Genomic DNA, 22,380 nt, shown 5'->3' with positions numbered 1-22,380 from the left:
GATGTGCTACTAAATATTTCTTGCAATAGGAAGTTTAATTATCACCCTCTGTCCATATCTTGCTGTCCGTTAGGGGGTGAGTTTATCTCCCAGGGTAATGAAGTCAATGGTAGGAAGGAATTGATGGAATAAATAGAAATAGATCATAGGAATCTGGCTCAGAATAACAAAGAAGGAAGTCAAAGGTAATTCTGAGGTTTTGTGCCTGGAGGGTGGGATGAAAAAAGGGCGTCAGGTGGAAATAAAAGGAAGGGAAGGGGGAAATGAATTTATTTGGGACATGTTCTATTGGAAGCAATAAGGCATTTGTATGGGGATTTATTATAGTACTATTTGTATATTTGTATTTGTGTAACTTAGAGATCTGGGATGGAAAAGGTACAGTGATGTGAGCTAATGTGTGGGGATTCGAAGTATATCGTAACAGCTCGGCTGCCCTCGAAGAGTATTACAGTCATGTTTGGAGTTTATACAGCGAGTATGTTTTAGCCCAAAAGGAGGTAGCACGTTTGATTCTCTGTACAAAGTTGGATTTATTAAACTTATCTCACTCGGTAACGTGAGAGCACTTGGGTCAATATTAATCAGGACTCCACTCCTGATTGGGAGTAGAATCTTAGGGAGAAATAAGCCAAAAATACAGGGTAGGGCAAAAGTTGGTTTTCAGTTGTGAGTACACGAAACACACAGTTTTTTCTTGTATTATTACTTGTTAATTATTGTGTTATTTTCCATCTGAACAACTGCCAAACCTACTTTTGCCCCACCCTGTATAATAGCCTTAGGGCAGAGGGACCAGCCAGGAGCTAGAGAGGGGGGCATGGAGGAGCAGCACCATATAAGAAGATCTTAGAAGACCTCATGGAAGACCTTAGAGAAAACCAGGACTCCCGGTCACGGACTGAGGGGTCTCTGCTGCTGTGATGCTCTCACATACATCCCGGTCCTATGAGGCCCGGAAACCCCGCTCCCAATGCCTGTGAACAAGAGCCGGCACAGGCCACGGCCAGTAGAGGCTCACCCATCACTGTCAACACCCCTGTTCTGATGAGAAGATCCTGGTCCACAAAGCAGCCCATCCCAAAACCAGGGGAGGGATTTGGTTACCACACCCAAATAAGCACTTCTCTTTTATTTTGTGTGTGTGGGGGGGGGGGGGGGGGGGTCCTGGTAAACAGCCCTTTCTAGCTGATGGGCTGGAAAGGATTGGAGCAGCCTGTAAACACTAAAAATTAAAGACCAGAAGCCATTTGACAACATCAAGTGTAAAGGTGCCCTAGACATACGATCTCCATGGATATGGACTGGAGACGGGTTACCTGTAGAGAGGTGATACAATGGAAAGGAGGCACATGGCATTGTCGTTCTAAAATAAACAATAACTAACAGAGAATGCACTTCCTTTATATGGGGGGTTTGGTTGATATATGGAGAGGTAAAAATTTTCTTCACTTTCTTTTCACTTGCTAGGGGGCTGTAATGAAAGAAAAAATTGGTTCCCGACATATTTGAAGGTAAAAAATGCAGAGAGTTTCTAATATTGTTTAAGCAAAGGGACCATGAAATACACATACTAGAAGTCAAATACGCCAAAAAAAGGAGAGATATTCTGGGTCAAAGGGGAGGAGACATGATTATAAGACCCTACTATCCACACCTACCTGTCCCTCGAAATATGGAATCCTAAAAATTCAGAGCCTAGGTGAGACCTTATTTTATAGATGAGGAAATGTTTGACACTCTACTATTGGTGACTATAAAAGTAGGGCTAGGATGTGGCCCCGCCTTTTTCTCTTTCTCTACTAGACCACCTCCTGAGAGTGCGAGGCTCTTGAGAGGCCTCAGAACTTGTCCTGTTACCTCCAGCTCACATCCTTCTAAATCCATGTAGCCGAACAATGATGGTCAGGACTCTCTAGCGTTTATCTTGCTCTCTCTCTCTTTTTAAGGGAGTGACTTTTAGAGAGAGAAGAAGGGAAGGAGGGAGAGAGAGAAACATCAATTTGTCGTTCCACTTATTTATGTATTCATTGGTTGGTTCTTAAGTGTGCCCTGACGAGGGATCAAACCTGCAACCTTGCTGTAGGGGATGGTGCCCTAACCAACTGAGCCACCTGGCCAGGGACTGGTCTCCCCCTTAGTTACCTCTTCTCCTGCCTGAAACCATTGTTGTTGCCCACTTGTCTCGGGTCTTCCATCCGGTCTCTATCATTATGCGTCTCCACAAGGCGTTCTTACCATATTTTCACTCCGCTTGCAAAAGGAGGACGCAGCAGAGGCTTCCTGGACATCCCACTGTGAAAGCCCCCAGGCTGAGCTGTCCCCCTTTTCGTCAGACTAACAAACGGTAAATAACAGAACGAGTCGCCCCAAGATATAGTAGGTAGATTACTTTGAACTAAAGGCAATTTTAGCTCCAGGCTCAAGAGAAACTTCTGGCCCTCCCTTTAACCTAGAAGAATTTGAATCTGGGGCCTTGCCCATAAAGAGATGATCAGAGATAACTTCTTTTTTTTAATTTGTTTTTACTGATTTCAGTGAGAGGAAGGAAGAGGGAGAGATAGAAACATCAATGATGGGAGAGAAACATTGATTGGCTGCCTCCTACATGCCTCCTACTGGGGACTGAACCCACAATCGGGGCATGTGCCCTGACCAGGAATCAAACCGTGACCTCCTGGTTCATAGGTCAACACTCAACCACTGGGCAACATCGGCTGGGCCAGAGATGACTTCTTTTGACTTATCTGTAGGGCAGGGCAAGCTTCTGTTTCTGTTCTTACCATCTGCAATGGCCCCTTGAGGCCTCCAAGGTACACTACCTCATCCCTAGCTCAGGATGTCACCATCCCCCTTCCTATCTGGGGTCCTCTCCCGCATGTGGGGTCTCTGACTCTCATGTATTCAAGGTTGCCATACATACATATGCATGAAATTTGGTTTTTTCTCTTGCTAATCTCTGTTTCATGTCTATGTAATAGACCAGCCAGAAGAGCCTAGAGGGTAGAGAAAGTTTGTTCCTCCCCTACACCTTCATCAGCGCCCTTAAAAGATCTGGAAATCTGCAACTACAACAGGCACCTACCCAAGTGCTTCTTATGCAAAAATGCTTAAGAATCGTGTTTCTAATTTAACTTCGAACAATACCATCATTTTCTCCTCCCTTCCCAGTACCTCACTTTAAACCTTTTTTAAACATGGGTATTGAATTCACAGAACACAGATATTCCTTTGCTGGTAACCAAACACCTGCCAAAGAGAGGTGAAAATTATTTTTGGATTGTTCACCTCACAAAGCCCCTGTTCCCTTTCACACCCCACCCTGAATGGACAGACAGCCCTGAGCTGGAGTCAGTGGGAGACTCCGTGTGGCCCGCAGTGAAATAGCTTCAGAGACTCAACCGACCTCCAAGCAGCACTCACCCCAGTGCTGCCCATGATCAGAAACAGGGCGATGTGGAAACGTCCGAATCCGATGGTCTCCACGGCATCTTCCACGGTGAAGGTCTTTGGCTCTAACGAGGAAGGACAGAGTGGAAAGAGCGGCCTCTGTGGGTGGGCAACGTGAGTGGACTATGGCTCACCCCAGAGGATGCTGGCAAACCAACTCGGTGTGATAAAAACTAGTAAAGACGGGGCAGTGGGGTGGAATTAAGCTACAGCTTGAGCGTCAGGGACTTCTAGATCACCTCACCTTTCGGCTGTGGCTCGGGGGGCCCCAGGCTCAGCTTCCGCAGGCTGATGATGGTGACCGGCTCCACCTGCTTGGTTGGCATCTTCTGAACGGTTCCGATTTCCCACCCAGCTTCGCCGATGGATGCAGGAGAGGGAGGGAGGAAAGAATTATAATTGAGTACATAGTTTTCTTTCATCTTCACAGGAAATCTGTGGAGTAGGTTTTATAATTTATCCCTGTTTTGCATATTAATGAACCTGAAACAGAGAGGTTAAATGGCCAAATGAGATCACTGGGCCCCAGGGGCTAGTCATCGACCCTGCACTGGGGCTGGGGCCAGGCGAGCTCTTGGCAATTTGACCGGTAGCATCCTTGGCCTGAGTGGAAGGTGGGCTTTGCTACAGAGAAGTGATCCCAATGGCAGACCCTCCCGCTTCCATTGGCCCTCTACTCACAGTGTAACCACATGTTACAGCGTGCTTTCTGGTGTATTATATTTTTTCTTAATTCTTACCCAGGATATTTTTCCATTGATTTTTTTTTTTGGGGGGGAGGGGGGTAGAGAGAGAGGGAGTGAAACATTGATGTGAGAGAAGCATGTAGATCAGTTGCCTCCCACACATGGGGCTGGGGATCAAACTTGCAACCCATGTATGTAATCTTGGCTGGGAATCGAACCCACAACCCTTTGGTGTGCAAGCCAACACCCTAACCACTGAGAAACACCGCCAGGGCCTTGTGTATTATTTTCATTTACTACCAACAGAAACCCATGGAGCCCTTCTTTTCATCCCCCCCTTTTGTATTTAATCCTAAAAAATGATTCTTAATCCCCCCAAATCAAAAGAAAAATAAACCAAAGAAAGCCGAGGATGAAGTTAATAAAATGTTTTGCAAACGACTTCAAGACGTGGGCATGGAACTCTACATCCCTAGTGGGATGAACAGAACTCCTAACCTGTTCTCAGTGATTATACTGTTAGTAATAAGATTGGTAGCGTTATGTTGATACTAGCACAGACTGTAGGTTCCTTTTACTGCCCTCTGCTTTTACAGATGTGCAACATTTTTCAAAATAAATAGCTTAAAAAATGAGATTCTGAAATCCCTCTTCCAATGTCACCAGCTAGTGAGCAGCAGCCAGAACTCAGGCAGCCCGTCGGGGTCATTAAAGTTTGCATTATTTGTTGCGCAGGCTCTGCCTTTTGTGTTGCATGGGCTCCTGCGGGGACTTGGAAGGATTGTCTGGCATGTTCCTCGCCCTTAGGAGTTTCTCATCTAGTTGGGGACACCAAAGATACACATAAAAACAACTATGCTGCAGTGCAGACGTTGTTTGTGTTCTTAAAACACTGTCACAGTGACAGACCAATAATGCTCAGAAATAAGTCCAGGAGACCCCTCTTCCCAAGAGACACCAGAAAAAGCATAAAAAGTTATTATTTTCAGAGTGGAGAGAGGAAAAATAATTGGTATCTCAGCCTGAAAGGCATGAACAAAGGCTGTTCTAGAAACTATCACGGTTTCCTTGTTTCCTTCCAGACATTGTCCAAACAAACACCCTTTGGAAGGGTGTTCTTTATCTGGTAACTTTTAAATAAAATAAAGTGGTTAGCAGAAAAATGACCTTTTGATTATAAAGAAGACCTCAGTACACATTGAAAATTGGGTATGACTGAATATCATGTTTCTAGATGGAAAGATTAACTACAGATTTACAGAAAAACATGAAAGCATGACCATTCGGTGAGAATTAAATAGTGGCGGTGTTTGTATGACCTTGTGACTGTACTAAAAATCACTGAATTATAGACACTGTAAAGTGGTGAATTTTATTGTATGTAAATTATACAAATTTTTTTTCTTAAAAATAGTCATGCAAATCACAGCAGCAAACTTAAAAACCAAAAGTGACTCTACTCTTGCCATTTGTAGTGTTAGAGAATGAAACAATTTAGTTGGGTGGGGAAATATTTTTTTTAATCCCAGTAAGTTCATCTTAAATTCAGTTACAACTAAATGCCCAACAGTAAATTCAGTCTTCACTCAACATATAACCTCTTCTACCAGCCAAGTTTATGACTTCTCATAGCAATGTAAACGTTTTACAATTGTGACATTCGGAAAGACAGCCTTTGAGTAATGAAACAATGTGCAGTAAGTCTCCTGCTATTTGTATTGCTTGGCAAGAAAAGAGACCCAGGAAATCTGCCACTTGCTGAGCAGAACAAGCTTTAATCTGAGGTGTGTTTTAACCTGATTATGTAGCCATATGGGTCCTAAATATCCTATATACTTCTCTCATCAGCAAAGAGGTGTTACATCCAAGATAGTGGCCTCACAGATCTCGTAATTAAAGCTGATCCCATAAAAAAATAATAAAAATAAAATAAACTGATCCCATAAAGGGAGATTCACAGTTGCGATGTCATAGTTTCCTTTTTTTGTTCTTACTCACTTTTTCTTTCATTTTTTTCTCCTGTAAATGTTTGTAGTAGACATAACCACAAATTATAAGAAAAAAAAAAATAAGATCCTAATAAATTAATGGGCAAGTCACATGAACAGGCAATTCCCAAGAGGATATATAATATAAACAAAACTGGAAAACTGTTCACCTTCTGTAATAACTAACAAAATGAGAGTAACAGAAAGCTTTAGGAATCACTATATAAGTGCCAAATGGACAAACACAGGAAGGAAAGAAGGAAGGACAGAGGGAGGGCGCAGGAAGGAAGGGGAGAGTGGGGATGGAGGAGGGAGAGAAGAATGAGAAGAGGGGGGAAGGAGGCAGGAAGGGAGAGAGCAAAAAGTCAGCAGCCATGGTGAGGCCCAGATTGAACTGGCTCCATTTCTACATCCATCTGCTCACCTGGAAATAACACCACCAGCGACCCGGGGGGGAACAGCTAGCTGGCTGCCTTCACCCCAACGAGCCTTCCCTTGGGCCTGGTTCATGGGTGGCCACTGAGCTGAGGGTGGAGGCTGTTGGAGGTGGGGGGCGCCTTCTGAGAAAGCCCTTTTCACCCCCCTTCCCTCGTCCTCCTGCCTTTTTCCAGGTCATGGAGACATGGTGGCTGACGCTCCAGCAGGGGTCCCGGGTGGTGACACAAACATGAGGGTGGAGAGTGTGGGCTGGGTCCGGCGGGGCGAGCCTGGGGCCTGAGAGGCGACGCTCCCCTACAGCCTTGGTCTACTTACCTCCAGGCGTCCTCGTGGCAAAGAAAATAAAGCTCTGGCGTGTCTAAAACACTGCTCTTTCTGGTTTCTGTTGCTTACTTGCCATTGGGTACAATTCTTTTTCTTTTTGAGGCTGCTCGAGTGACACAGTGGGCGGAACGAGGAAACCTATAACTAACCGGCCGTGATGAACTGTGGACGCCACTTGCCCCGGCCACTGGTGCACAGTTCCTAAGTGACACGCCGCCCCCAGTCTGTCCCGAGGATTACATGAGCCGGTGTTTGTGTAACAGCACAGTGCCCGCTGCAACGTCAGCACTCATGGCGGTAGGTATCGTTTCTCATCTCTGAATGGAGGTATCAACTGAGTTTCTAAAATTTCACCACAGCCACAAACCAGACGCACTCAGGGTCCGTTCTTAAGTGTCTGCGTAGCTGGCACACATACATGGCTCCAGAGGCATTCAATGCTAATATTCTGCTAACATTAGAACACCTTTGGCTCAAATGAAACCACCCAAATGGAAGAAAACTTGCTTTCTCAAATAGACTGCTCTTGTCTCAAGGGCAAATGGAAGTGGGTTATGAACCCCCCCCACCCAGGTGCAATGTGCCCATTAGACAAGAAGACCTGAAACCGCTCCAACCCCCTGAAACACTGCTATTCACCCAAACCAGTCGCCTCATCTCACTCATGAACAGCACTTGAACAAAGGGGTAATTTTCACTAACAGTACCCTGTTGTTCTATATTGCTTTATATGTGTAATTAGCATATTTTAGAGAAAGAAGAACCTTCCAAGCCCCACTTTGGAACGGCCTCGTTGATGTGGGGGTGAGGGGGTGGAGGAAAGGGGCGGCAGTGATGTGCAACTCACTCAAACTCCACTCACAGCAGCAAACCTGGCCCTTGCCCAGCCACCAGCACAGGGAAACACCCACCTTTCTAATGCCCAGCCCTTGAAGATGGTCAAGGCCCCGTGGGTTCCCAATGTCAGGGGAGGCGGCCAAAGGATGGAAAAAACAAAGATACAAGTCACCGGCAACAGAGAAAGTTCTCGTTCCTGCGTTCCTGGTTCCTGCCCTAGGGGGTGTCACAGGATCTTCAACAACAGGATTCCTTCAGCCTGGGCATGTTGGTGGGGGTGCAGAGGTGTGGATGGAGTGTCAGGACCTGGGCATTTATATCTGTGCATTTATATCTGTGCATTTACATTCCAGATCAGTCAGAGACACTCAAACACCAACTGAAAGTTAACAGGCACAGAAAGTATTCGCTTAGGACTTTCTAGAGTTTCAGCCAAGAGTTTCATAAAGAAATGGTTTCACACAAAAAAGGGACAAGATGTTTCCGAGAGAGAGACAAGGATCGTTACTGAGAGACAGAGTTTATAATCTCAGCTCTGAAATGAAATGTTGGAAAAGCTGACTTGGCATCTTCTATTGTTTGGCTTCCTAAGTCATTCGAAATCCCTTCTTACCTAGGAAGAGCATGGATGGATGGATGGGTGGGTGGGTGGAGGGAGGGAGGGAGGGAGGGAAGGAGGGAGGGGTCAGTGGAAGGGTGGGTGGATGAGTGGATGGATAGGTGGATGGATGGGTGGGTGGATGGATGGATGATCAGGCCAATTCAGGAAAACAGGGAATAACATCGAGAAGAATGCTTCACAGCCCTATCAGTTCCTTAAAAACTACAATGGGGAAGTAACCCATGACATACCTTCAAAAATGTCTAATAAAAGAACTGACATATTAGGGACTTACTCTGAAACTCAAAGGCTCAGATGGAGCTCAAGCTTCATTAAAACAAATTCTAGGCGGACATTTTATTCTACTCCACTTTGCTATACTAAAGTTTTCAGCCAGAAATAATCGGGCCACTAAACTTTGTGTGTATGTGTGTGATGTAATTTGTTTTGCAATGTCATCAATAAGAAGAGAGAAAGTTTCATGCTCCGTTTGCCTTCGGACAGGCACTCATGGTCCAACCCTCCTACCACCCCAGAGCAAGAGAAATAATCCAGAGCCATGTCGCCTGTTGGAGTTTCTTACCTCTGTATATTTCTTGGATATCTTTCCAGCTTGGGGCTCTTTTGCTTCCCCTTGACAGCAGCCAAATCCCATGTAGAAGTTGGACCACTGATGGCTTCTGGATTTACCTTCCCAAGAAACCTGGCTCCCAGGTCTTCTCCTCCCCTTTTGGCTCAGTTCTGTGAACAGGATTATTTAAGGAACAACCTTGCATCCTGGACAAGTGAGTGACATCCAGGTCACACCCCCTTCTCAGTCAGCCCTTCACCTGATCCCTTTACAAAGGGGAAATTACATCTCTATGGAAATGGAAAGAGGCTGCCAAACTTTGGAGGATACTAATATGTTGTTCTCAAGAAGGCTGGGGGCATTTCTGAAAGAGCAGGAGTCTAGGCAAGGTACAGAGGGAAGTTCTGCCTCTTCAGACCTTTACTTGCAGCCATTGCTGTTTAGAATTAAAGGGCCAAGGGTCGGGGATCCTTCTTAGTGGAGGATATTTTTAGAGAGTTGTTGAGAAGGGCAATAGTGAGCTGAGAACCTTGAAACTGTCCAGTGACCTTGGCAGCATGGGGTCAACGTCACTGAGTGAATGCCCTGTCCATGCCCAGTGCTTTACAGCCCGGGGTGGAGATCACTATCCCCACTTTGGCAATAAGGGTGTTGAACAGCTCCATGTCCTGTCTGAGGGCACACACAATAAAGTACAGGGGTTGGAACTCAAAGATATACATCTTCTGATTCCAAATGTCATTCCTGGGCTAAGCCTGTTTTAATCATTACATGAATATTTGTTGAGCATCTAACTGTGCCTTAAGTTGTGCCAGACAAGCCTGGCTGGAGTGGCTCAGGAGTTGAGCATCAACCTATGAACCAGGAGATCATGGTTCGATTCTCAGTCAGGTCACATGCCCGGCTTGCAGGCTCGATCCCCTGTAGGGGGCGTGCACGAGGCTCTCATTATTGATGTCTCTATCTCGCTCCCTTCCACCCTCTGAAAACATTTTAAAAAAAATTTGTTTTTAAAAAGTTGTGCTGGACAAGTCATGACATTGATGTGAAAGGTGGCAGGGAAGCCCCCTTGGGTATGAGCAATGACACTGCCATAAGCACCAGTCAACCCAATACACAGAGGGGAAGGTGGGGCTGAAAAAAGAGACCTGCCCAAAGGTCTCTTAAATTTTGTCAGGTCTTCTGGAATCTTGTATTTAGATCTAGATACTATGTGGAAGTGCTTTGTAAATTAAGTTGTAAAGCATCATATATATATATATATATATATACATATACATACACACACACACATACACACACATATATACACACACACGCACACACACACACATATATATATATTCCCACCAGCAGTGCTTTACAATTTATTTATATATAGTAGACTTCATTCTACCAGGATAGTTACCATAGAGGTTATAATTAACTTGGATAAAGGTCATTCAGAGTAAACAGTTGATGGAACAACAATCTTTCTTAAAATTAAATTTATTGGGGTAACATGTTCTGGGTGTACAACTCCCTAATATATGATCTGTATATTACACTGTGCGCTCACCCTGCCCCAAAGTCTAGTTACCTTCCCTCACCACCTATTTGACCCCTTCACCCTCTTCATCCCCCCACCTCCACCCCGCACCTCTCTGGTCACCACCACACTGATGCCTGTGTCCACGAGTTTGTCTTTCCATTTGTTGCTTTCTGTTTATACCCACAGAGTAAAGTCACGTGGTTCTTGCCCTTTCCCGTCTGACTTATTTCACTTAGCATAATACCCTCGAGGTCCACCCACGCTGTCACAATGGCAGTATTTCATAATTTCTTATGGCTGAGTAGTATTTTATTATATGTATGTCCCACAGCTTCTTTATCCAGTCATCAGCTGAAGGACACTTTGGTTGCTTCCATATCTTGGCCACCGTGACTGATGCTGCAATGCATATAGGGGTGCACATCTCTTTGTGAATACATGTTTTCAATTTTGGGGGGTAGATACCCAGATGAGGGGTTGCTGGGTCATACGGTAGCTCTACTCTTAATTTTTTGAGGAACCTCCAGACTGTTTTCCTTAGAGGCCGTACCAGGTAACACTCCCAGCAGCAGTGAACGAGGGTTCCCTTTTCGCCCCATTCTCGCCAACATATTTTTTATCTTATTGATGACGGCCATTCTAACAGTGTGAGCCGGTACCTCGTTGTGGTTTTCATTTGCACTTTCCTAATAACTAGTGAAGCTGAGTGTCTTTTCATGTATCTATTGGCCATGCATATGTCTCCTTGGGGAAAGTGTCTATTTAGGTCCTCTGCCCGTTTTTTAATTTGATTGTTTGTTTTTGTTGTTGAGTTGGATGAGTTTTTAAATACATTTTGGATACTAGCCCCTCACTGGAGATATTGTTTACAAGTAACTTCTTCCATTTGGTTGGTTGCCTTTTTGTTTTGTTGATGGTTTCTTTTGCTGGGCAGAAGCTTTTTAGTTTGATGTAGTTCCACTCATTTATTTTTGCTTTTACTTCCCTGGCCGTTGGGGTCAAGTTCACAAAAGCTCCTCTGAGACCAAGGTCTGCAAGTTTAGTACCTATGTGTTCTTTTATGTATCCCACTGTCTCAGTTCTTATATCCAAGCCTTTAATTCATTTTGAGTTAATTTTTATGTATGCTGTCCAACAGTAGTCTAGTTTCATCCCTTTGCATGTGGCCTTCCAATTTCCCCAGCGTATTTATCGAAGAGGCGTTCTACTTTCCATTGTATGATTCTGGCTCCTTGTCACCTCTATTAGTCTGTGTGTCTATTTGGAACGATCTTACTCTACACCTGGCCCTTAGGAGTTTGCCAGTTCAGGTGCCCTAAGAAATGACTTTGGGGATGACCGAACCAGAGAGTCAGGACAGACTGGCTGGCAGTCTCCTTTCTGGTACCCCATTTTCCAGAACTTGTCCAAGCCTACAGATCTCTTTCTCCAGTTACTCTGGCATAATGTGCTCTCAGAGCAAACAAAGCTGCTGCTGATGCCATGTTGTCACACTCCAATCCAGGGGACTGAACAGAGCAGAGAGCCACAGGGGGGCCAGCCCTCCATGCAACCGAGAGCATTGCCTGCTCTTCCTCACCCGGAGAGGGAATCTATGAGAAAGTTCCCGATCTTGTCAAGCTTAGCCCTAGACGCAGAAAGGAGGCGTTTGAGGAAGCAGGAAGTGAAGGGATTGAGTAACCAACACAATCCTTCTTTGGGAGTTGGTCATGTAACCCTATTGTTTAACTTTGCCCTGAGACGATCAACACTACATTTTACGAAATAATTTCAAACACAGACATCTTAAAGGGAAAGTGAATAGCCCCAGAAGTTTATTTTCTTAAATATAATACTTCAACTAAGACAAGAAAGCATCAGTTTAGCAACCCCTCCCCAATTTCTCAATTGTTTTAGCATCTGACAGTTAAGACCCCCAGGAGGCTGAGATGACTTGCCCATGTCTGTTCCTCTATGACCCGTGGCGTCGGATCAAATCCCAGGGCTTGGAACTAAATAACACTTGGCTCCTGCCTCCGGGTGGCCAAGAGCAATGATCCCACTGACCACCCGGCACAGGCTGATGTTGAAGACGAGGCTGATAGGAAGGTGGTGGAACCCGCAGCTACTCCTCGGCCGTCCCCTCCAGGATGTGTTTAAAGGAAAATGGAGAGAACTTGTACCCAGCCCCGACGTAGAACTTGTTCTGGAACTCCACCCTGTTGTTGGGGTGAGAAAAGGGGCATCAAACACATAGCTGGAGGCTGGCAGCTGGAGCAAGGAAGCACGTGTCAAACCCAGCGCAGGGTCAGGAGGCGTGGGGGGAGGAACCCTCCCTGGTGCTGCCCCAGGGGTCCTCTGAGCATTTTCATAACCCTTCTCTCTTCATACCGACCCTTCCTCCCCCCCAGTCCTCCAGGCCTCCGCTAGGGCCTCACAGACCAGCCCACCAGCAAAGAGGCCCTCACTCTGCACCCCTGTCCAATGTGCCAGCGAGGGGAGTGCTGGGCAGGTTAGACGTGCTCTTTCGTTTTCATCCTGATCCCAAATTTCAGGGCTGACACTATCACCGAACAACCAGAATCTTGGCTTATATTTTTATAACGTATAGAACAGATATCGCGTATGATCATTTCTGTTTATGGCGTTGGCAGAGATCCCTTCCTGATGACAGGGACAGAAATGATGCTGTCACCTGAGGCAGCGGGCGCTGCGGCTCTCAACTCAATACGTGAAGTGTAAAATCTTTTCTTACGAAGAGCAGGAACAGAGGGAGGTGAAAGCTGAAGGTGGGCTTTGTCCCGGACACATCTGTGAATGTCACGGGCCTCCTGCGTGTGCCTTCTCCCTTGCGGGACCCTCCTTCTGTTTCCACTTTCTGGAGAGTCTGGAAGCCTGTACTATGGTGTAACTCCTGCACCCAGCACCAAGGGCCAAAGGTCCCAGACTCCCTTAGCAGGCCTTCCGTGAGCCTATTTCAGATCTGCCACCTTACCAACACTTGCAGGTGTCCCTTATTTTAAAGCCAATTGTAATATAACAAATGGAAATTTAAAAGAGGAATCAATAGGAACTAACATTTGTCACAGGGCAGCCATTATATATGCACACGTACAGGATGTCAATGAACATGACACCAACAGGTATCTACACAAAGGTTCCAGAAAGGTATGTTAGTCACTCATGTCACACAACAAGGTGAGGGTTTGAATCCAGCTGGCCGGCCCAACAGCCCAACCTCCCACCCTGGAGCCCGTGGAAGGCCCGCCGCCCTGCCACGCTCACCAGTGCAGTCGCAGGGCGTGCAGGAAAGCGGAAAGCCCCTCCATGATCAGAAGGATGGCTACTGTCAGGACAGCAAATATGGCAAAGATGATGAAGACCCCGATGAGCCCTCCCCAGCCGCTCACGCGCAGGCCGATGTTCATCACCATGGTCCAGAGCACTTCGGACAGTTCTGCAAGACCCAAGAGCAACAGCACGGGTTTAGCTGGCAAATGCAGACTATTCCCAAGAAAAAAGAGCCCGAAATAACCCCGGGAAGGCGCTGTCCCAAGTGCATGCTCTGAGCACGACCCTGATGGGGGGCTCACTCACCGGCATGCGCCAGGCTGAGGGCCCAGAGGCGGAGGTAAGAGGCTGTGTTTGAAATGCAGCCCAGGCAGTACTCGATCGTGTGGATGGCCTGATGCACGAATATGTCTCCAAAGTCGAACTGAAAGAGGGTATTTTTGTTCTATTTCATTAAGTACTTTCTACACAAAAGGTAGTACAAATGATACACAGGTGAGTAAGACATGGGCTTCGCTGTTAAGATATTTCCAGTTGAACTAGGGGGAAATAAATATTAACATACTTATAGAAAGAATTAGCAGCACAAAGCAGGATGTGGTACATGTGCAGTAACATTTTGCAGAAATTGTTGAAAATGGTTCTGAAAAGAAGAGAGGCTGGTTGGTAAGGGGAGTTGTCACAGGAGGTGGTGAGATTTGTGCTGGGCCATATGGACGGAGAGGCATCTGGAAGTCAAAGAGAAGCGAGGCCCTGATCAGGCAGCTCAGCTGGTTAGAGCATCCTCCTGATACGCCAAGGTTGTGGGTTCGATCCCCAGTCAGGGCACATACAAGAATCAACCAATGACTGCGCCAATAAGTGGAACAACAAATCGATGTTTCTCTCTCACACATCAACAACGACGAAAAAGAAAAAGAGAGAAGCAGGATCCCTCCTGGTAAAGAAAATGACTCCCAGCCCTGGCTGGCGTGGCTCAGTTGGTTGGCATCATCCCGCGCACTGAGGGGTTGCTGGTTCGATTCCTGGTCAGGGCACCTGCCCAGGTTGCAGGCCCGATCCCCAGTCGGGAGCGTGCAGGAGGCAGCCGCTGGATGGTTTGCTCTCATGTCGATGTTTCTCTCTCCCTCTCCCTTCCTCTCTCTCTAAAAATTAATAAAAATATTTGAAAAACAACAAAGAAAGAAAAAGATTAATCTGGTAGCAAAATGGAGCAGTGAAGGGACAGTCTGTAAGCAAAAAAAGCCAGTGCGCTGGTTAACTTAGTGAGCCGGGCGTGAGGGGGAACAGCGACGGCCCACCGTCTCCCTCACGCACTCCGATGCCGGGGGGGAAACGGAACGACCGGCACCGTCACTGCCCTGGAGCAGCTCTCGGTCTAATAGGAAGGCCATGCAGACAGACAGTCACCACGCAGCGGTGTGGCAAGTGCCGTCATCAGGAATGCAGCAGCGCTGTGGGAACCCAGGGAAGCGCCCCTTCCCAGCAGGGGCCAGGGTCGCACAGGGCTCTGAGGCTCTTGAGTCTGAGGAGCGAAAAGAGCGGCACTGACAGAAATGGATCAACCGGAGGGGATGCACAGGTGACCCTCAGGTGTGTCAGGTGCCAGGTCACGGCTGTCCATACAAGCAGAATCTCCCCGCACACAATGGTAGAGGCGGGACACGCTCAGAAGGAAAGTCCAGGCTAGAAATGGACCCCTGGGAGGAGCGACAGCGGGAACTGGGAGGGCTGAGAAGATCCATAGGAAGAGCTCTCAGCCTCGGGAAACATCTTCATGCAGAGACAAGAAAGAAAGAAGCTGCTGCTGAGAGGGAAAGTCAGAACCAGGAGGAGCCACGTGGCTGCAGTCCAGGGTGGAGAGATGTCCAGGGAGGAACGGGGGGGGGGGGGGGGGGGGGGGAGGTGTCAAGCACATTAGTTGCTAAGGAGAAAAGGCAAAAATCACTGCTTCCCAATGTGGCGGTGCAAACAGCTAGGAGGAACTGCAGGGTGGGGATGAGCCGAGAGGGACAGGCCGGGGAGAGGGAGTCGAGGAAGAATGCGTCCTGAAGAATTACCCCCACCCAAAGAGAGGCCCGGCTTCGGCCTGGCCCCTGGAAGGCAACCTCTAAGTCCTTGTCATTTCCCAAGTGAAGGAAAGGTCTTTGCTATTTTTGGTGAGCCCTCGGGACCACATCTGATCACTGACGCGGGGGGCTGGCCACACCAGAAAGGCCAACCATGTGGTTAGAGTTGAGACTTGGGGCCCCACGTCATCAGTCCCATTCCCGGGCAGGGGAGGGCGCTGGAGATGGAGTATAACACCTGGGTTGCATCAGGTCAATCGTGCCTGCATAACGACACCCCAATAAAACGCGAGACACCGAGGCGCAGGTGAGCTTCCCGGGCCGGCGATGCTGCGCGCATGTCACCGCATGTCAACCGCATGTCAACGCTGGGAGGAAACGCAGCCCTGCGGACACACACGCTGCGCCTGGAGCCCTCCCCGGGGTCCCGCCTGTGCCTCTGCCTCTGGCTGGTTCTGATCTGTATACTTTTGCTACAATAAAACTGTAAGCATCGGACTTCCCTGAGATCTATGAGTCGGTCTATAGGTTACTGAACCCAAGGCAGTCCGCGGGGACCCTGAATTTGTAACTGGCTGGCCTGCAGTGAGGGTGGTCCTGGGGGGTCCCAAACTTGGGGCTAGTGTCAGAAGGCTTGGGCAGACTGCGCAGTCTGGGGAACTGTGTCCTTAACCTTGAGTTTGGTGCCGAGAGAGGTACAAGAGGACTTTGAGGGGCAGGCGGAGCCAAGTCTGTGTTTACCTGGCGAAGGGGGACCACCCACGACTGTACCAGGGGGAGGAGCCTACAAATGGAACCTGACGTTGGCCACACAAGGGCAGCCAGGTCACGGTGGTGGTGACCGGGGGACATGGACTGGATGTATGCTGAGGGCACAAGGTGAACACGTGATGGAGACTGTACTGGACACGCTGGGACTTGGTGAGTGTGAAGATGGAGATATGTGGGCTGGATTCTAAGACATTCCAGCAAGTCTAACGAACTTAGTGATGTCAGTAGCCACTAATATGGGTTACTCTCTGTACCTGGAGTCTTGGAGGAACAGTTGTCCATAATCCAGATTTTTTTTTTCATTAAATCTAATTGACCATCCACTAATTCAAATGAAATTTTTTTTTTAGTAATTAACATCACAAACGGAGCTACCCAGCATCCCTCAGGCCTCGCAGGACCCTGTCCCCACTCCAGAATCGGAATAGAGCCCCAGTAAACCCCCAGCCCATTCGGTCCTGGCATAGAGGCAGCAGCTGCCTCCAGTCTGGGGAAATGTGGCACATTCCTCAGCGGGGAGTGGCTGCCCTTGGACAGAAAGGGGCGGGGAGCGGGGAGGAAACAAAATAATTCCTGAATTTGGAGGAGAGGCAGATAATATTACAAAGGTTAATCAAGGAAGTCACGCCACAGCAGGGTCCAGGCAAGAGGAGGCGATCAAGCTGTGCATGCTTGTGTCCGGAGCGGGGCTGGAAAGAAACGATCCACTTTTTGCTTCAATATCCAGAGCTACATTTGGGCTCTGCTCTCATGGTTTGAGGGGCCCTGATGGGAAAGCTGCCAGGGGCCCAGTGCTGAACCAAGGAGGCATTGGTATCATTGATGGCCTCCTAGGTCACTAGATCTGAAGGCTGACGTTCACCTCATGCTCACAGATGCTGCAGCATTGGGCTAAAATATTACAATATTCCTACCATGGCTGGTTGTTCTGATCCTGCAGGCACCCCCCTCCCCTAGGACGTCCCCAGCTTCCCGTGACTCAGCAATTACAGGACTGCCACCAGCAGGGTCCCCTTGAGCCAACCAGCTGCATTGCCTAAGTTCATTCTGATAGGCTGGTTCCCACGCCCGAGTGGCTCTTAAATACTTGACTATTGTCCCTGACTCCATCCACTTCTAGAATCTGTACAAACTGGGAAGTCTTCATAGGGCGTCGAATCCCAAATACCTCTTCTTCCTGGTCCTCCTGGTCCCTGTGAGCAGCTGATCTCCTGGGAGGGTTTGAGTTGTCACCTTCAGCATCTTCAGTGGCATGTTCTTGGAGCATGGATGCCTGCAGCTGTCAGCAAGCAAGGAAAGGAAGTGCTTGACTCAGGCTTAGAATCAGAATCACAACTCTATGCCAAATAAAGGCTTTCATTAAATATTATCTACCTACCAACCATTGTTCTAAACTCTCTCTGCATTATCTCACTTAGCCTTCATAACAATCTTTTTACATAAGTATAGTCATCGCCCCATTTGACAGAGGTAAACTATAGCACAGAAAGGTTAAGGAATGTGCCCAGGATCACACAGGTGGAAAGGCTCCTTAGCAGCAGAGCCAGGATTCAAACCCAGGCAGGGATTCCAGAGCATGCGCTCTTCTCCATGGTGCTCCAGAGGTGCCAAATCAATCAGTCTTTACAGTAAACCAATTCACATACAAGAGTGCCTTTCTATTTTAAAAAAGAGTGAGAGAGAGTCATAAAACCATCCGTTGTACCTTTGACATACTTAGTGCCTTGTGACCAAAACATCCAGATTTCTAAGTACAAAATTAGGAGATTAATGACTGCTATGGTCTGAATGTTTCTGTCTCCCTCTAAAATTAATATGTTGAAATCCCAACCCCCCAAAGATGACAGTATTAGAAGGTGGGGCCTTTGGGGGTTGGTTAGGTCATGAGGGTGGAGCCCTCAGGAATGGGACTAGTGCCCTTATAAAAGGGACTCCAGAGAGCTCCTCACCCCTTCCACTATGTGAGGACACAGTGAGAAGGTGCCATCTATGAACCAGGATGGGGCCCCAACCAGAAGATGAACATACTGGAGCCTCCTTCATCTTGGACTTCCAAGCCTCCAGGACTGTGAGAAATAAATGTCTGTTTTTTAAAAGTGCCACCCAGTCTGTGGTACTTTGTTATAGCAGCCCGAACAGACTAAGACAATGACTTTTCTAACACAAATATACTTTTCTAAAACAGAACACCACTTTATAAAAAACAGCTAGGAAAATAATCTGTAGGAAAAAGATCTAGGTGCAGTCGCCATTCAGTTTGGCCTGGTTTTACCCCTGAGTTTAAATAGAATATTTCTTTCAAGTTGCTGTGAAACTTAATGTCCTATGTTGAAGGTTATTCCTAGAATGATTTCATGGGTGACATGTGGCACATTAGGCATGCAAGTATCTCTACCTTTCCTTCTTCAACGAGTCTGCAACTAATATTTGCAGGCCCCCGGGCGAAGGTCACAATGGAAGTCCACAAGCCATATGTTCAAATATTTAAAACTATAAATTAAGCCAACAAACTCTTAAATAAAATATGTTCCAGCCTCCTATCTTGATAAACAAATCTTCGTAAGAACTTGAAAGACCAGGTTCAAATTCAGAGTCTCGGGAGAGCTGGCCCTGCACAATGACATGCCACCCCCTCCTCTCCATCTCTGGTTCTGTCCCACAGCTGGAAGGCCTGTATGCGCACGCGTGGATACTCCCCCCAATGTCCACATTCACCCACACTCCCCACAGACAGCAGCCCTGTGGCCACACCAGGATCTAGTGGTGCCAGCGGTGTAGTTGAGCTTTGTAGGGCCCGCAAGTGGGCTTGGTGCATCTGGACAGGAATCCGGGGTGCCGGGTACTAAGGGAGGCTCTGGGCAAGGCTCTCCCCTTGGCTGATAGTTCCTTGCCCCAGGGTGAGGGATGGGACTCAAAGCAACATTGTCTGTCTCCTTCAAACCCTAGTTCCTCTCCCCATCAACTTAAGGGAGAAAATACCAAAGAAGAAATGGAAGGTAACTTCTCCATTTCCATCTCTAACTCTAGGCATTTCTGGTCTTACGCCAGAATTGGTTGAAGTAAACATGAATAATTTTATAGAAGCATGATACTGGACTTTGTGAATCTTAGTGACTCTTCTCAGTCAGAATACACTTTGCAGTCAGTTCCCTTAGCTAAGCATCTAATGATGTTTGAGCTAAATGCTGTCTGAAATAAAATAATTTTAAATTAGTTACTTGCAGCTTTCTAAAAACACATGTGCCAAAGGACGTGCACAAAGAGGTTTATAGAAGCACTATTTGTAATTACTAAAACTGGAAACAAGCCAAATAACTATCAGTATGCGAATGGTAACTAAATTGTGGTATATTTATGCAAGGGAGAGTTATAGCCATCACACACACATGCACGCACAAGCAGAGTTTGCAAGACCTAAGATTTAAATCTGCTTGCCCTTAACAGAACATTATTCTGGAAAAGTCAAACTCTACAGAAGAGAACACATCTGGGGAGGGCCAGCTGCCCACCTCAACACTGTCCTTCTGGCCCGGTCAGCCCAGCGCGCTCGCTCAACCCCTGACTTCTACTCCCAAGGAACCCACATTCCTGCGCATGGTGAGTGAACTGAAATGAATGACTCTTACCTGGGATTTCCGATGATTGGCTCTAAGAATAAACGGCTTAATCAGGAGCATCCACGGCACAGAAATCAAAGCCATAATAACAAAGAAAATTTGGACTTCTTGCTGCAAGATCAGAATGGCAAGATCTTATCATTTTAAGGTGACCATACAGCCTACAAAGGTATGATAAAAATGCTAAATATGGGTCACTTCAGTTGCATTTTATTTTGAAAGATCTAAAGCCTTTCAGTGAATTAATTCGCCTTCACACCATGGAATATTCCAGCTGCAGACAGAGAAATGTCAATCCAGTGGTTCCCAGTGTCCAATACTGGGAAACCAGCCAACTCCCAATGACGTTTCCAAAGGGCAAAAGCTGGAAAAGCCATTCACTGCATGTTCCAGACTAAGCGAGGACTCGGTCTTCGTGAAAAGGGCTATTAGCACATGAACTCTGGTGAATTTCAGTCCTTGGCCTAAAAGAGGAGACTTGTCTGGAAAATCCAAGTAAACGTTCATTTATACTCAAGCAGTGAGTAAACAAACCTTCCAAATATGTTCATTTAATGCTAAAGGCTAGGGGCGGTTCAAGGTCACCTCTGATGTATAAAAAGGTAGGCTACCACAAGAGAGCTTTTGGAGGTATATGTCTTCTCTGGTTAGCATCTAAAATTGTCTCTTATTTTTCATTAAAAACAAAAAGGCCCATCGCAAGGCATTTTTCAAAAATATTTTTAAAAATATGTCTGTATTGATTTCAGAGGGAGGAATGGAGAAGGAGAGGGAAATAGAAACCTCAGTGACGAGAGAGTCTTTGATCGGTTGCCTCCTGCACGCCCCCTGCTGGGGATCGAGCCCGCAACCCGGGCGTGTGCCCTGATTAGGAATCGAACCAGGATCTCCTGGATCATAGGTCGATGCTCAACCATTGAGCCACGCTGGCCTGGCACGAGGCATTTTTTTCCTCTTGTTATTTGCTGCTTCTGTAGGGAAGGAGACTACAACTAGGGATCAAACTGGTGAGGACATGCATGGCCATAGGAGAAACCTGACTGTAACTAGGACACCCAGGATGCGCAATCGCTGTCAGGTACAGGGACGCCACAGGTCACCTGGCATTGGGAAACTCACCCTAGAACTTAATGCAGAGGAATCAGAACCTACATACGTGGGCCTTCCTTCGGTGAAAAATCTACCTCCAAGCAATATTATCAGGTTAATCGCTGGGAGAGCCCAGAGGAAGAGAGCTATTTGTGTTACCAAAGAATGACTCACTGAGAGACATTTATATCCAGCTCCCATGGAACATTAGTACTTTGTAAAAATAAAATAGTCAGTTGAGAATGAAGCTGAAAGAAATGGAAGGAAGCAATGGAGTCTGGCTGCTGGGCGGTCCTGTCCCCGAAAGGGCCCAAACGAAAAACAGAGATGAAATGCCCCTCCGATGAGCCAGTGGGGCTCCCAGGGGAGCCTGAGCTCGGACCACAATTTTCAGAAAACCCACTAACCACGGGAACAGAGCGACTCCACTCCTGACCCTATTTCCACTCTCTGTCTTATACACCTTAACTGGAGTTTACCTTTAGAATAAAAGATTATTGCCCGGCCGGGCGTGGCTCAGTGGTTGAGCGTTGACCTGGGATCCAGGCGATAGGGGTTCGATTCCCGGTCAGGGCACATGCCCAGTTGTGGGCTCGATCAATGGCTCTCTCATCATTGATGTTTCTGTCTCTCTCCCTCTCCTTTCCTCTCTCTGAAATCAATAAAGATATATATATTTTTAAAAATAGAATAAAAGATTATTAAATGTTAGGGCGCTACACAGAACATTTACGGCTCCAAGCCAGTAAATTGAAGCATTGGTTTTTCTTTTTTCACAGACACTGAACAAGTCCATTTCTTTCTGTTTTTGTTTTGTTTTTTAAAATTTTTTTTAAATTGATTTTGGAGGGCAGGAGAGGGAGAGAGATAAAGAGAGACACAGAGAGAATCAATGTGTTATTCCACTTACTCAACCCTTCATTGGCTGCTTCTCGTATGTAGCCTGACCGGGGATCGAACCGGCCACCTTGGCGTATCCGGACAACGCTCTAACCCACTGAGCTACCCGACGAGTCCTTTTTGAACCCCATCGCAATAACCCTCTCGTGGATCGGAACAGCTGGAGCTGCTGCTAGGCTGGGCACCCTGGCCTGGGTGCCGAGGTGGCTCAGTCTCGCGGATAACTAGCCTGTGCGGG

The 22,380-nt window shown here is 47.0% G+C and overlaps 2 protein-coding genes across 2 annotated transcripts in view; both read right to left on the bottom strand.

Moving 5' to 3' along the window:
- SVOPL (SVOP like) overlaps window positions 1-3,776 on the bottom strand; it is a 45,020-nt gene extending 41,244 nt beyond the window's left edge. Inside the window, exons 1-2 of the mRNA XM_087821379.1 lie at window positions 3,695-3,776; window positions 3,424-3,515 (exon numbers count right to left, since the gene is read on the bottom strand). Of these exons, the coding sequence (XP_087677505.1) occupies window positions 3,424-3,515; window positions 3,695-3,776 (174 nt within the window). The remainder of the gene's footprint in view (window positions 1-3,423; window positions 3,516-3,694) is intronic.
- Window positions 3,777-12,530: 8,754 nt separating this feature from the next.
- Window positions 12,531-22,380, bottom strand: part of ATP6V0A4 (ATPase H+ transporting V0 subunit a4) — a 36,242-nt gene continuing 26,392 nt past the window's right edge. The window contains exons 16-20 of the mRNA XM_016222379.2: window positions 20,163-20,264; window positions 17,705-17,815; window positions 14,003-14,120; window positions 13,691-13,862; window positions 12,531-12,624 (exon numbers count right to left, since the gene is read on the bottom strand). Coding sequence (XP_016077865.2) covers window positions 12,531-12,624; window positions 13,691-13,862; window positions 14,003-14,120; window positions 17,705-17,815; window positions 20,163-20,264 — 597 coding nt within the window. The remainder of the gene's footprint in view (window positions 12,625-13,690; window positions 13,863-14,002; window positions 14,121-17,704; window positions 17,816-20,162; window positions 20,265-22,380) is intronic.

The sequence above is a fragment of the Miniopterus natalensis genome, chromosome 10, assembly GCF_054644295.1.
Source record: "Miniopterus natalensis isolate mMinNat1 chromosome 10, mMinNat1.hap1, whole genome shotgun sequence".
Taxonomy (NCBI): domain Eukaryota; kingdom Metazoa; phylum Chordata; class Mammalia; order Chiroptera; family Miniopteridae; genus Miniopterus; species Miniopterus natalensis.
This window is presented reverse-complemented; position numbering and strand designations above follow the sequence as displayed.